Source organism: Phyllostomus discolor, chromosome 13 (genome assembly GCF_004126475.2).
Source record: "Phyllostomus discolor isolate MPI-MPIP mPhyDis1 chromosome 13, mPhyDis1.pri.v3, whole genome shotgun sequence".
In the NCBI taxonomy this organism is placed as follows: Eukaryota; Metazoa; Chordata; class Mammalia; order Chiroptera; family Phyllostomidae; genus Phyllostomus; species Phyllostomus discolor.
Genome location: NC_040915.2, coordinates 56,838,825 through 56,854,180, shown reverse-complemented (window position 1 = coordinate 56,854,180; position 15,356 = coordinate 56,838,825). Strand labels below are relative to the sequence as shown.

The 15,356-nt window shown below is 54.1% G+C and overlaps 1 protein-coding gene across 7 annotated transcripts in view; it reads left to right on the top strand.

The window, feature by feature from the left end:
• ASCC2 (activating signal cointegrator 1 complex subunit 2) overlaps positions 1 to 14,748 on the top strand; it is a 39,822-nt gene extending 25,074 nt beyond the window's left edge. For 5 of the 7 annotated variants that reach the window (XM_036014630.1, XM_036014627.1, XM_036014629.1 and 2 more), the window contains 8 exons: positions 377 to 554; positions 1,796 to 2,022; positions 2,881 to 3,000; positions 8,185 to 8,278; positions 8,367 to 8,497; positions 9,043 to 9,142; positions 10,427 to 10,506; positions 11,799 to 14,748. In XM_036014630.1, coding sequence (XP_035870523.1) covers positions 377 to 554; positions 1,796 to 2,022; positions 2,881 to 3,000; positions 8,185 to 8,278; positions 8,367 to 8,497; positions 9,043 to 9,142; positions 10,427 to 10,506; positions 11,799 to 11,970 — 1,102 coding nt within the window. In that variant the 3' untranslated portion in view covers positions 11,971 to 14,748. The remainder of the gene's footprint in view (positions 1 to 376; positions 555 to 1,795; positions 2,023 to 2,880; positions 3,001 to 8,184; positions 8,279 to 8,366; positions 8,498 to 9,042; positions 9,143 to 10,426; positions 10,507 to 11,798) is intronic. The other 2 variants (XM_028527650.2, XM_028527648.2) reach the window with 1 other exon arrangement.
• Positions 14,749 to 15,356: the final 608 nt, after the last annotated feature.

Sequence of the window (15,356 nt, the reverse complement as noted above, 5' to 3'; positions counted from 1 at the left end):
CCTCAGGTGGTTGGACAGGAGGCCCAATGGCAGTGCCTCCTGGGGGTCAGTGCAGAGGAGGAGCTGCTGGCTCATCCAAACACCCTGCCCCAAGGTGCTCTGATTCCAGGTGCTCCTCCTGTCCCTGTCTTTACCCAGAGCTGTTTTCTGTGGAGCGACAGGTACGGGGTTTTACGGCCAGTGGGGCCATGATCCAGCCTGTTTCCTCTTGCAGCCCAGGTGCCTGCAACACCCGCTGGGGTGTGTCCCAGACAGCCCCTGGCAGGAACCATATGATTGCATGCTGGGAAGGGGTTGAGAAATTATGCTGCCACACAGCTGAGGTGGCAGAGAGGCCTGTAGCACCCAAGAGAGACCCCTTAACACTTCCTCACAGAGATGAGACACGGACTGCCTACATCCTCCAGGCAGTTGAGAGTGCGTGGGAAGGGGCAGACCGACAGAAAGCCACAGGTGCTAAAGACCCGCCAGTGGCCGAGGATCTTAATGGGGTTGTGGCAACAGCGGAGCCAGGTGGACTGGCATCGCATCCGGAGAACTCGGAGCGAGTGGAGGTACGTGTGTCTGGAGTGGCGCGTTCTCCCTGTGCCAGCCCCTCCAGGCTCCGTCTCAGAGGTTGGGGCAGCAGGAAGCCTCCTTTCTTTGTTTCCGCTCTCAGGGAAAAATGGTTCCTTTTGGGATGGGCACCTCGACCTGCTGGTCAGCCATGTGCTGCCTTTAAAGAGTCCTGGGCTGAGGGCACGCTGGGCTGCATGTAGGGAGAGAGCTAGTCTTGTAAGCTGTCAAAGCCTCCGGTTCCCCTCTGTCAAACGAAGCAAAATCCTCTCTCCTCTGAACAGATCACACTGGAGCTGCTTTGGTTGCGGTTGGGTGCAGTATCAGGTCTCACTGCTTGGCCACCCCGGAAGCCCCTCCAGGGGACTGCAGGGCTCCACTGAGACAGTTTGGAAACCTCTCATCTAGTGCTTTCTCTCCGGGCTTTTCCAGAACACCAGGTCTGTGGCTGCACTGACTGGCCACTGAGCCCTGTGTGTCGGGAGGCAGCATAGCATAGGGATTGAGACCACACAGTCTGTAAAGTAAGGCAGCTCAGGGGTGCATCCTGGTCCCGCCACTGGCCAGCTGTGCAGCCTGGGGCACGGTCAGTCACACTGAGCCTTCGTTCTTCGTCTGTAAGATGGAGCTAGTTGTCTTCGTGAGCTTGTTGGGATACGCAGTGCTGCTGTGTGGGGCTCCCTGAACTTGGCTGGCCCTCAATGCCCTGTTAATAGATGCTGATGTTCTGTTAGAGCCCGGGTGCCTTAGCTGTCGCAGGGCCTTGGGGAATGACGGTTCCCTCTGCCTCTTCCCACCCTTTTCCCCATTTGGCTTTTTATCTGAGTCATAGAAGGCTTTGCTTTGCTTTTTTTTTTTTTTAATTTGGGAATTTCCTTAAATGAAAATCCTAACAAAATTAAGCTGCATCAAGAGGTCTATAAACTAAATCCCTTTTTTTTTTTTGTTCTAAATCCCTTTTGAAAAGCATATAATTAAAGGGGAACACCTCCACAGGCCAGGCCTGATGGCTGCTACTCCCCTCCAATGCCAGCCATCAGCTTGTTGGGGGCTGAGAAGGACCGTGCTTAGCAGAAGCCATGGCTGTTTGTGGCATGGAGACCCTGACTTAGTCATTTGACTAAGGTACTACAGCCAGCAAGGGCCAGGACTCAAATCTGGCCCCCCGTTTCCTGGCCCAGCACTGTTTGGGGCCTGTTGCCCTAGCACCCACCTGCCTTCGCCTTCCTCCTTCACTCAGCTCTCTCCACAGTGCTTGGGGGCAGCTGCTGCCCTGGGCCCCGCCGTGTGTGGTGTGGAGCTGGACTCACTCATCTCCCAAGTGAAAGACCTGCTCCCGGACCTCGGGGAGGGCTTCATCCTGGCCTGCCTGGAGCACTATGGCTATGACCCGGAGCAGGTGATCAACAACATCCTGGAGGAGCGGCTGGCCCCTGCCCTCAGCCAGCTGGACCGCAGCCTAGACAGGTGGGAGAGACAGGTGGGAGGAGGCCCATGGCACCCAGACTGCTTCAGTGTCCCTGCAAGAGGGCTCTGCAGGCCCTTGTCAGGGCCCCTTTGTAGCTCCTCTGCTTCCCACCATTCCTTCCTTCATGTCCTGGGACTCAGCTTGCTGTCTCTTCCCCAGAGGGTGTTTGCTAATGCCCAATTGGGGAAACGTGAAAACTGTAGGCCCCTCTCGAGCTTCTCATGGCCCTTGTAAGGTAGAGAGTGCACACCTGGACATCCCTGCAGACCTGTAGGAAGACCTATTCAAGGCATGGGATGTGCAAGGGGATGCTGAGCCCTCAGAGCTCCGAAGTGACTGGTCTACCCCTGTCATTGCCACCTTCCCAGGAGATTCCTGAGGAAGGACAGCTGAAGCTTCCTTCATTCCTACCTACCCTTTCTGGGCTTGGCCCACTGCTTCCCTGAGGGTTCATGGGGTAGCAGGAATGAGGGATAAACGGGTGTTTCTTCCATGAACAAATGATGTTTATTGAACAAGTGAGTTGTTGGAAGTGAATTGTTAGCTCTGCCTTTGGACAAGTTCCTCAGCTTCCCTGTGCCCGTGTTAGCCTGAGCGATCTGTGACCCCTAGCTCATAGGGCTGTTCTGAGCATTAAATGAGGGAGGAAACTTTGAAGAAAACTGTGAATGGCAAGCGAGACCAAGGGGGAGCTGTGTGAATGGTGTGGGTCGTGCAGGCAGGGGCCAGTAGGGCAGGTGTTCACCCTGTGTCCCAGGTGTGGCCGTTGAAGGAGAGTGGAGAACATGAACATGGTGACGGGGGCGTGCAGGCGGGCATCAGCTGGCCAGGCCCCCTTACACTGATTTCACCCCCAGACAGGTGAAGCCAGACCCAACGCCTCTGCTGACTTCTCGTCACAACGTCTTCCAGAACGACGAGTTTGACGTGTTCAGCAGGGACTCAGTGGACCTGAGCCGGGTACACAAGGGCAGGAGGTGAGTGCAGTGGGCTGTGGGGTTCCAGGCACCCCAGCTCTGCAACAGCGGCAAGAAAGTAAGAGAAACCAAGGGCTTCATCTTTATGGAACTGGCCTGAGTTCAGCTCAGGGCTCCCTGGCAGCCTGAGACCTGTGTGCTCCCAACAGGCAGGGGCGAGGGGGTTTTTTCCCCTTTCTTTTCAGTTGGGTGCAGGTTCTTTAACAACTATACTTCAGGCTCTGACTCTGCATGGGGTGGTTTTAGTGAATCCTCCTTGTTGATAGCAAAAGGCCAGAGGGGCCAAAACTCTTCCCTTCCTCTTACATCTTCGGTTATGCCCACCATTGAATCTCTGGATAGTGGAGCTGGGCAGTGCTTCCCAGAAGCCTCTCTGTGACCTGATTTTCTGCAGCCTGTGACAAAAATGAGAAAATTAAGGACCTGTATTGAGTGAGTGTTTCTGAAGGTGAACACGTTTCACTTTAAGGCCTTTCTACATGTATACTATATGTATAGTTTATGTCCTTCCTACTCTTTTGGCATTGAAAGACCATTCATGATTTATTCATTCATTTGACAAATATTTACGCAGTGCTTATGGCCTTCTAGGCCCTGGATTTATTAGTTCCAGGGGATATAGTGGAGAGTGAAACAGACACGGCCCCTGCCCACGTGGAGTTTGCACTAATCAGTTCATCAAACAAGCAATGTAAAATCGCAGATGTAACAGGTACCATGAGGTGAAGGTGAGCAGACTTCCAAGCCTCTGGCAGAGGCTTCCATCCAGGCAGGAAGGCTCCTCTGAGGAAATGACAGGAGACCAAGAGAAGAATGGTAAGGAAGGGTCAGCAAAGCGGGGAAGCAGAAGCTTTCTAAGCAGAGTGAACAGCGGGGAGCATGGTGACAGTCCCATGAGCCAGAACATTTTATGTTTTGGAAAGGTCACCTGACTTTGGAATGGATGGAGCCCCGTGGGAGGGACTGGGAGTCCGCAGTGATGGTAGAGAGGACAGCGCAGTAGAGAACGGCAAATAAGACACTGACGACACTGTGCTAGTCTCCCAAAGTTCTCCTGAATGGTGGTGTATGAAATCCAGACATCTGGGCACTGCTGGACGAGTCCAGCCTGCCCTTTCCCTCGTCCTACAGACGGAGACAGTGCAGGTCAGACGGTGGGGGGACCTGCCCTGTTCTTTTGATAGGAGTCCCAGTGACAATTGCAGGCTGCTGCTTCCGTGACATCCCCGTACTCTTTCCTCTCCCCAGAGCCATCCAAGGCTGGAAGCTTGGCTGGCCAAGTGCTTAGGGAGCAGGCACAGAACAGCTATAAAGTTATCTGGCTGGCTGGACAGGAAGCAGTTGTAATCTGCTTAGTCACATGCATTGCAACATTCCCAGGTTGTAGGCCGGAGATGGTATTCTGCTTCAGTGGCCACTGTTCCAGGCCAGAATGACCTTCTGAAGCTTCTGCTGTGGGGAAAGGGTCAGATAAGGAGGGCTGTGCCCCTGCTTATAGGGTGCTCCGGGCTGCCAGGCAGAGAGTCTGGGTGATAGATTACCGAACTTATTGTGACGGGTAGCCCAGGGGCTGAGGTTTGCAAAGAGGCAAAGCCTCCATTCATCTATTCATTATTCATTCAGCAAATATTTATTAAGCGATTTATGAGCTCCAGATCATGCGCTAGACAGTAGGGAGACAGAGTGAACAGGGCACCCAGGCCTTGCCCTCAAATAGCACAAAGACCGTGGGAAAGAGACCATTAAATAAGCCACAGTGAAGTGGGAGAGGTGCTGGGATGGGGCACACAGGGGCCTGAGCCACACACAGGTCCTAATCTGGGTAGGGCAGAGGTGCTCGGGGCCCTAGGCCCTGCCCTCAAAGCCCACAAGAGAAATTAAGTAGCACAAGGCAAGTCACACTTGAATTAAAGTGTGTGTGTGTTCTTAAATCAGGTAGGGTGCACTCAGTGGCTCAGGTAATAAGGAAATCTGTTCCCTTGCATGACAGGAAATTGTAAGTCAGGGCAGCCTTGGCTGAGTTAACCCATGGGCAGCCACATCATCAAGGATGCATCTTTTCCATCTCTTAGAGTTGGGTCCCTCAAAGCCACTGGGTAGCTGCTGCTGTTTGAGCCGTGACCTTTGAAAATGACAGTGGCAGGAGGAAGTCTGGACCAGGTCTATCCCATATCTCTCTTAGAGACCAGGAAACCTTTCCCAGAAGCCTCCAGAGTCCCCCCACGTCTCCCTGAGGAACTGGGTCACAGGAGAAGGGGAAGGGTGGAAAGATCTGAAAAAAATGAGGGACTATTAGGAGTGGGGATGAGACAGGAGGCGGCTGTTGGATAGTTAACCAAGCACAGGTGCTGCAGGTGTATCCTAGCTAAACGAAGGAGGCAGTATATATAAGGTGGGGACCCCTAACTCCTTTGGACTTGACATTGGTACCCTGAAAGATAATAAATGTTGTCCCCCGACAAATGTTCCATGGCCAAAAACGTCTGGGCACTCTTTTTGCCTCTAGGAGAGTCCCAGGGCACAGTAAAGGCTCTGACAAGGCCTACGGTAGAAGAATTAGGATTCACTGTGTTGAGCCCAGCAGGGGGCAGGTCCGCTTTGACTCATTTTCTCTGACATCATCCTTGGGAGGCAGGGATGATGCCAACTAAGACTTGGCAAGGATAAGGGACCGCCTGTGGTCACACAGCTCAGGGAGCAGCAGAGCAGACTCGAGGCAGGAGGCCTGTGGTCGGGCCCTGGCCCAGCTTGTGGAAGCTGTGTGACCTTAACGTTACTGTGTCTCTCTGAATCCCCTGATTTCTCACCTGGAAGGAGAAGGGTTTATTGCCTCTGCAGGCCCTTTAGAAGTTTGCAGGTGGGAGTTACCCTCCTAAGGGCGGCCTTGGATAGGCTAGAGGAAGTGGGGAGGGGAAAGGTAGTCTGGCTTCAGGGAGCCCGCCTGTTCCCTGGGCGCATTGTCACCTTTAGGAGGCCAAAGAAGCAAACTGCTCCAAAGACCATCTCCGAAGCCACTGCTGCCTGCATTTTCAGACTTGACTAAAGTTCTGGCCCTCAGATGGATCTTTTCCCGGCTAGTTTTACCCCTAATTCTTTTTCTCCTCTGAATGAGGTCATGGGGCCAAAGCCATACCTCCCTAGATGTGATAGACAAGGCGCCCAGGCTGCTGTGTCCCTAGCTGAGTTCTCTCCCAGGGTCCTGCCGGGTGGGTGAGTTAGCCAGGCTTCTCTGTCCGGCCCTGCCAGGGAGCCATACACGGAGACTGCCAGTACTAAAGAACTGCCCTCCTTCCTGGAACCTGGGACAGTGTGGACCAGGAGCCATGGGATGTAGCAGAAAGGACAGTGGCGCCTCTCACTCATCCTTGGTCCCCTGGCCCAGTGCCGATCTGGGCACCTAGTAGGCCCTCAGGAAATGTGCACTGAATGGAAGGATGTGCTCCTACCAGTGGCACCAACCACATAGACAAGCTTGGACCCCTTTCACTTCCTCCACTTCTTTCCTCCCCAGCCCCTAAGTTGGCGAAGAGAGCCACATGAGGGCCAAGGTCACAGTCACGGGACCTCTTTCCTGGTGTGATGTGGAAGATTTCTGTGGATGCAGGTTTTTCCCTTGTCTAGACCAAACGTCCTTCCACCATAGAGCCTCCCTCACCCCTTCCCCCAAACCCCCAGATGGGACCCCTGAGCCAGAGTTCATTCCTCCTTTCCCTGAGCTTCCATTCAGCACATTTCATATTGGCTGCTATTTTCCTGCCTGCCACCCCCACCAGACTGTGAGTTCCACAAGGTCAGATTCATATCTTACTCCTTTCTGAATCCCTCCCCAGCTCAGCCTTGTACCCTGCCTGGCACATAGCAGGCCCTTAGTAGAAACTGTTGAAAGAAGTCCAATCCTAACCCACCATGCTAGGGGCTGCAGTCCTGACCTGCCCTAGGGTCAATGTCTGCCCGACAGACTCTGACGGCTGCCCCTCCCTGCACCAAAGGCCAGTTAATAGAAGTTCTTATGGGAGCTGCAAATGCTTTGTGTACCTCCCCGCCACCCCTTGATACATTCCAGAGACCTGATTTCACAGCTAAGCTGGATTTTCTTGCCTGGTGTCTCATATTGATTTTTCCCCTGGAGGGCTCAAAACTACATTCCACAGGCCTCTGTGTCTGACAAACCAGATTTTTCTACAGATTTGCAAAGCCATGAGTCAACAGGCCTGAGTCCCCATTGTGGCTGTGCTACAGCCCACAGTGATCCCGGGCAGTCACCCCCACCCCCCACCCATCCAGACCCGAGTTTCCTCACCTGTGACATGAGGGAATGGAACTTTCAGGGGCCTTCCCCCCGTGCAATCTGACTTGGAAGGTTGAACATAGACCAGTTAGAAGGCCACCGTAGTGAAGTGGGGGTGAGAGAAAGAGTCTGGGACCCGTCCTGACCTCTCACACTCCAAAGGCCCCCTGGGGCTCCCCTGAACTCAGCAAAAAACCCACATGTGGCCTTGCTCTTTCTTCAGTGTTTGTTGTTAAAGGTTCAAAGAACCCAGGCCCTGCTGAGAGTCACCATTGTCGTCTGGGGGGCCTCATGGGCCCCTCTCTGTGTGTTCACATGCATGGACATATGTGTGTGTGTCCACAGGCACAGATTGTTGGTCTTGTTTGCTTTCAGCTTTTTAGAGAGATGGGATTGTGCTGTATGCGTTTTTCCATAGCTGGACTTTCCTTCTCAGAATTCTTTCTCCGTCAGCGCAGATAGCGTCACTCTGGAGCACTGGTGCACGGCGCCCCCTGACACAGATGTGGCGCAAATCGTTTGGCCTTCCCCCTGGTGGTGGACATTCGCTGCTTTCCATTTGCTCCGTTAGCAAACAATGCTGGAAAGAAAGTCCCCAGTGAGGCCTCTTGGGGGAATTCCTTGAAGGGGTGCTTTCTGGTTAAAGGGTAGGTGCATTTTATGTTCTAACAGCTGCTCTGGGATGCCCTGGAAAGTACTGGGCGTGGTCACATGAGCACCAGCAGCTGCGAGCCCTACCTGCTCATACCTCACCGTTGCTTGATATCAGTTGTTCCATTCTGTGCTTGTCTGAGGGGTGAAGAAGAGAACCTGTGGTCTCTCTGGACCCTTAATGCAACCTTCAATGCCTGACAGTTCTCCCTCTTTTCTCCTTTGCTGTTTCCTCTCAATGCCAGGAAGGGGGAGAGCACACGGAGCCTGGTGAACGACAAGCGAGAGGTGGTGGCTCAGCGGCAACGCTATGAGCAGTACAGTGTGGTGGTGGAAGAGGTGGGTGTCCTCAGGGCACTGGGCTTGTGCTGGGCCAGAGAGACCAGCAGCCCTTGGGCCACTCGGACCCACAATTCTGCCATTGTAGGTGCCACTGCAGCCAGGTGAGGGCCTGTCCTACCGTGGTGATGACTATGAGGATGAGTATGATGACACGTATGATGGCAATCAGGTGGGCGCCAACGATGCTGACTCTGATGATGAGCTCATCAGCTGCAGGTGAGGCTATAAGGCAGGCAGAGGGTGGAATTCTCGGGGCAGAGAGGCTTTCAGGACCGTGGGACTCTCCCATAACCTCTTGTTTATACGGATGGAGAAGCAAAGGCCGTGCCACATGAGCAAATCAGTGGCAGAACCAGGGCCCAAACCCAGGCCCCCTGACTCCTAGTCCATTGCTCTTTCCAACCCAAGTCACCCCCTTGGCTGGTTGGTCCGACTCAGTAGGAACTCATTAACTTGGTTACATTGTTCTTAATTGCAGAAAACTTTTGCCAGTGGAATCATATGGAGATTACCCAATACAGATAAAAACAGAGCTAGAGAGCCCCCACATCCCCAGCTCAGTCTCCCCTAAGCTCGCACATCAGACTCTGGTACCCCCAAAAATCCAGGGGCTGCAGCAAAGCTGTCTTGAAAAGTACTTCAGTTTTTCCTGGCCTCCTGAACCTCTCCCATCAGCCCCCTCACCCAGCCTCATTCCCGCTTCCCTGAGGCTCTCTGAGTTTAATATTATCTTTGATCTTACTTTCCCTCTAAACCCTTAGGCCCTTCACCATCCCTCAAGTGCTAAGAACCAAAGTGCCTGCAGAAGGGCAAGAGGAGGATGACGAGGAGGAGGATGAAGCTGAAGAGGAGGCCCCCAAGGTACCTCCCTGGCAGCTGGCAGACGAAGGGAGGGGGCGTGCAGTTCTAAAGGGCAAATGGAGAACATTGTGCCTCCCTTCCCTGCTGGCCTCGAGGCAGCCCCAGCACCACTGCCGAGGGAAGAGGGGAGCCTTCAAGCCCACATGTCTGCTGGGACAGCTGCTGGCTTAGAACTCACCTCCGCTGCCCAGGGAGGGCCCAGGGACTGGATCAGAGGCTGCTGGGTTCATTAGGCCCAGGAGCCTGGGAGCCGGGGGGAGGGCAGCTGTCTGCCTCCGTGCCCAGGATGGCAATTTTTAAAATCAGAGAGGTGTCATAGCCCAAGGGCCTTTGGAGGCCATTTGAGCTGGTAGGTTTGAAAATGTCATTTTTTAGCGGCTGAATGTTTTTTCAAATAAAATCTTAACTAGAATCTCAACACTTAAAAAAAAAAAACAGTTAAAAGTGGTCCTGCTCAGGTTGAACGGAGTAGCAGCCTATGATCCTTGGGTCCCCAGGTGCCCCCCTCCCACCAGGGTGACAAATTCAAATGTGTCCTGGCGGAACCTGAGTCTGGTACTGGGACAGCACTCACACCCTGTTGGGGCGGGGTGGTGGGGGGAGCGGGTAGGGGTGGCCCTTAGCACAAGAGCCGGCCAGCACTTCCAGGGCTTTCCCTTCTTCCGGGCAAGGAGGCTGCCTTTTATGTAAAGTCTTCCGGTTTTCAAAGCGCACTCATTCTGCTTGTTTTGTTTGTGTTTTTTTAAATAGCACGGGCCACCACGGTCTGTGGTCTGTGGTCATTAGGTTATTCCTTTTACTCTTCCTGGTCCAGGCCCCTTTCACTCTTGGTGCAGAAAATGGTCCTCAAGAGTGGGCGTTCCCACAGCACAGGGGTGGTGGCGTTGCCAGTGTGAGAACAAGTCAGCTTCCAGGGGCCGCTCTCTTGGCTTTCAAGGCCTCACGTGGCCTCTCACGGTGGCCATCCTGGCCTTCCCTTCGTTGCTCCAGTTTATCATTTTTATGCCCCAGCTATGGCCACCCACCTACGACACCTTCCAGGAAGACCTAGTCCCTTGTGCTGCCTCCCCCTTGGGGAACTGGTGGAAGGGACAGAGGAGGAGCCTTTAGTAGAAACCTTGGACCACAGCAAACCCACTGCCATTCTGGGGCAGTGCCTTGCCGTGCTGCAGCTTCTCCTGACCCCTGGGAGGGGGGCATCGACCAGATTCAGTGAGGCGCAGCCTCATCGCAGCTTAGGGGTGTAGGGCGGCTCATGAGTCTTTCCCCGCCTTCCCTCCACAGCCCGACCACTTTGTGCAGGACCCTGCGGTGCTGCGGGAGAAAGCAGAAGCCAGGCGCATGGCCTTCCTCGCCAGGAAGGGGTGAGATTGAAGGGAGCTGTTTCTGGTGGGAGGGAATCTTTCTGGGGATGTCCCAGCCACATACCCAGGAAGCCCACACAGAAACCCTAAGTGTTTTATATATATCGATTAACCTCATAACAACCCTATGAAGTAGCTACTGTTATCATTATCCTCATTTTACAGATGAGGAAACTGAGGCCCAGAGATGTTAAGTAACCTACCAAAGGTTACCCAGCTAGTAGATGGTGGAGCAGAGACTGAACCCAGGTGGCCCAGCTCGGGGGGTCCACACTGCTAACCATTACTTGACAGACACGAGGAGTTTATCACTTAGTGTGCGAGCCCAGTGTGTCCAGAGCTAGCTGGTGTCTGGCAGAGTGTAAAGTGTGAAAGAGCCCAGACAGGCAGGCAGACAGACAGACGTACAACCTTTATGGCTAAGAGAGGCATGGTAGGGATAGGGCACTTGAGCAGGGCCCTGAAGGTGGGAAGGGTGCAAAGTAGTTCCCCATGTGAGGGCAGAAAGGCAAGAAAGCGCATGTGCGGTCAGAGAGGTGTCCTTTGGAGAAGGGGAAGCTGGGAACGCATAACCAGAGGCACCTCTAATTCATTCCCCTAGTCTTTCCGGTGAGGAAACAGTCCAGAAGGGCCACGGACCTGCCTGTGGTCCCTCCTGCACTGAAGGCCAAGCCAGGGGTGGAAACCCAGTGCCCCGCCCTGGCCCCGGGACTCCCACAGCACCGCCCACTTGGTGTGGGAGGCCTCACCACGAAGGGGAGGCACTGAATCTCATTCTGAAGGCAGGAAGAGAGAGCCACAGGAGGTTTTTGAGCAGGAAACAAAGCAACTTTGACTTCTCTTCCATCCCAACCCCCTGAGCACAGAGCTCCGGGTAAAGCCAGCAGATGAGATGGTCCGAAAAGGTCCTTAAGTCTTGTCTGTGGGTGCACTTGGTCTTTGAAGGCCATCAAGCAAGGCCCTGGGATGTAGAACAGTATTATCTCATCTGCAGCACAAGGCCCAGGATGGAAAAGGGAGAGGACCCACCCCCAAGCCTTCTCCCTCTCCCTGTGTGGGCTGCAGGCAAGGCTCGGAGAAGAGAAACTGCCAGGCACAGGGTGGCCCGGAGCCCCTGTGGCCCCTGCCCCTGCCAGGCTTCATTTCTCATCCCACTGGAAGTTAGAAGCCGGGTGTCCTGGCCCAAGCTGTGTGTCCTCTCCCAGGGATCCTCCGGGAAGACTGTGGGCTCTTCCTATCAGAGCCTGTTCTGACTGATGGGTTCTCCTGGGGATGGGTTGTTCCACCCTCAGGTACCGGCATGACAGCTCGACAGCGGTGGCCGGCAGCCCCCGGGGCCACGGGCAGAGCCGTGAGACAACGCAGGAACGCAGGAAGAAGGAAGCTAACAAGTCCACACGAGCCAATCACAACCGGAGGACCATGGCCGACCGCAAAAGAAATAAAGGCATGATTCCATCCTGAGGCCGCCACGTCAGGGCCAGATGGGAGGCAGCGGTACCAAGCCCACCAGGCTGCAATTTCTGTAGCCTGAGGCCTCCTCACCAGGACCCCAAGTTCAACTCGACCCCTCGACAGCCTCAGCTTTGCAGTCCCTGAGAAGGCCACCTCGTCCACCTGCCAAGTGTGAGCACCTTTGTCAGAACACACAGTGCCTTATCCCACAGCAGAGGAATCCATGGGGCCAGCAAGCAGGCGAAAGGGATGGGGACAGAGCCCCAAGGCAAGCCCCCCAGACCTTGTGCAGCAAGACACCACTCCCCTTTTTCCCTGGACGCCAGGAAACCTGTATATTCAAAAACAAAAACAATAAAAGGCCTGCAGATAAAGTGTTTAACCCTTTTAAGCAATCACCCATGATGTGCTCTTGACCCATTTCCCACTGTCCCATCCATTCTTCAGTGACAGCCACTGTCTGGAAAGGAAGAGGGCCAGATGTCGCCGTGTTCTTCTCACGAACATTTCATGCCTGCCTCTCATTGCGACCCTTCCTGACTCGGCTCCGCCTTGCTGTGTGTCCCTGAGAACAGCACTCCCTCCTCTGAACCTCCAGTCCCTGCTTGTGGAAGGAAGGACTCAGGTTGTGAGGTGTGTCATCTCATTTAGTCACCGCCACCTCCACCTGAGGGTGTGGGCACTGCTGTCAGCCCGAGTACCGATGAGGCAGGCGAGGCACCGAGAACTGAAGGTGCCTGCCCAGGCCCCAGCTAGGAAGTGGGGGAGCAGGGAGGGACACTCAGTCTGACCCTGGCCTTCATCGGGCCCTAGACCCCCGTGGGCAGTGTCACCCCCGTCTCACCAGGCCTGAGGACAGTTGGCCAGCGGCAGAGCCAGCACCAGAACTCAGCGTTGCCTGGTTGCATGAACACTCATATCCTGCAGAATCGAGGGGTCGGAGAGCAGAAGAAACAAGTGAGGATGTTACTGCCAAGCCCTGTTTGAGTGGGACTTGGGCCTAGTCCCTCGGTCCCCTCCCAGGCAGGGCCAACTGGCTCCTGGTGCGGCGGCAGCTGCCAGGCATCCCGATTCCTGGGCTCCCCAGAGCGTTGCTGAACAATGGAGGGTCAATGGTGGGGCACTTGCTGGGTGATCCTAGCACAGCCCGGCCTGCAGTCCATCAGTGGGAAGCCAGGGCCCCTGCCCAGCTGGACCTTGACAAATCACTTTAGTGGTTAGCACAATTTCTTTGCATGTAGTTAGGATGGGCGTCTGAAGCGGCGAGGCAGACAGGCCCGTGATGAATTGTTTTTTTTAGGTCAGCCTGCACAAGTGAAAATCAATAGCAATTCTTCTGTGTGAAGCCGGTTCTCCTGGCGCATTGGAGATGCCGAGCAGATATGGGGGTGGTGTCCTCGGCTCGCGCTGCCGGATTAGCTGAGATCAGGCCCGGGGTCAGCCATTCTGACAGGCAGCAGGAAGACTCTCTTTCCTCCCGTAGGCATTTGCCAGGGCAGGGGCAGAGGCCACTCTCCTCTGTCACTGAGCTCTTCAGACCCAGCTCTTGTCCGTGCGGCGAAGGGAGGCGGGCTGCTGGAGCTGCTGGGCTTTACTAGTCATACCTGTTACTGGTCATATGGCCCCTCTCACTTTCACTGTGTCATCTGTACCTCCTGACCACCCAGGCTGGTGTTCAGGCCTCACAGCTTTCTGGTCTAAAGGACTTGAGAAGACAAGTGATTTTTTAAAATTTCCCGGAATGTCATGCCAGGGCAGATTAAGTCTCCCTGAGGAATGGCATCCTTGCTTGTTTCAGACCTTGAGGACACCCTTTCAGGGATGCTTTGAAAACAGCTCTGGGGCCATCCAGGATGGTGCTGGTGGGCACAGCCCTTCCCCTCTGGGAGTCAGTTTTCCCATCTGCCGAGTGGGTGTGTTGGACCAGATGCATGCTTTCCTCTCGGTGCCCATTAAATCCTCTGAGGAGGCCCCAAGGTTTTAGATGGACGATGGCAGAAGCGCAACAAGTGAAGTGGAGTGGGGGCCCGGAACCCTGCCCACTGGCTCACTGGGGCCCACCACCCCTACTACCGTTCCTAAGCAGGAGCGTGCCAAGTGCCTCCTCTGTTCCCTGGCAGAGAACATGACCGTGGCAGGCATTTCCCAGGAAGCTTTTAAGACCTTGTGCCTCTGAGAGAACTTAAGACTCGTCTTTGTTTCTGGTCCATGAGCGGCAGTGATGGTGACCGTGTTTGTTTGAACAGTGCTTCTGTGCCTCTCCGAGTGGGTGGACAGAGCCCGTCATTGTTTACAGAAGGGAGCCAGGAGCACAGGGAGTAACTTGCCCACAGCCCATGGCAAGCTAGCGGCAGAGCCCGGATGCAGATCCTGTCTGAGTGGCCCGCTTAGACAGGCAGGCGCAGTCTGGAAGAGCACGCTCATTGTGAAGAAGCTGCCTGCCCCTGTTACACAAGGCGCGTGGGGTAAATAATACAGAGAGGGAAACAAAAATAAAAGTAAATCCACCAAAAATGCAGGGGGTGTTGGGAAGCGCCCCTTTAAATGATGTCAGTGAAGACTTACCAGCCTTGAGGACACCCTTAGTTCCCCACCACATGGGAAACTAAATATTCAAGAATAATTCTTTTTAAGTTTGAAAGCAGAAAACATGATGATGTTGCACCATGGCTGTGAAAATATTAAAGAAAGATTTAGCTTATAGACCAAATCTGGAAGGGAATGCACGTAAATGAAAATGGTGAGACCACAGTGATTTGTAATGAGAATAAAAGCAACTGCCGAGTACTTACCATGGCCAGGGGTTTCTGTTGGGTTCTTTCCTTGTAATTACCTTGTTTTATCCTTGGGTACAGATGGGAAGATTGAAGTACAGAGAGGGTGTGCGACCTGTCCAAGGTCACACATAGCAGGTGATTAAAGAGGACTCAGTCCCAGAACTGTCTCTGAGAACCCACGCTTCAGCCAATAGCCATTTCCCTCTTTCCTCTCTCCCGCATCCCTGTTACTGTTCTTACAAAGAAAGGAGAAAATACAAGTAATGTAGCTGCAGAACAAGAGGATGGGAAATCCAATCTCATCAGACCGGGCTGATGAGGTTCCAGTTGCGTGTATATTGGACCATTTGATACTGTCTCAGTTGTCGGATGCTCTGTTCCATTCTTTTCACTTTCTGTCTTCAAATTCATTTATCTTTTCCTCTGTGTGTCTAGTCTGCCATTCAGCCTACTGAATAGTTCTTTATTTCTGTGTCCCGTCCCTCTTCAGGGGCAGTGGAGAAAAGGCCAGGGGTAGAAAAGGCACATCAGCTGCCGTGGGGACAGCAGAGCCTGGACAGTGCTGTGACCTGAAAGGGACCAAGGGGGGGGGGGGGCGGAGTCAAAGGGCCCAGGGTA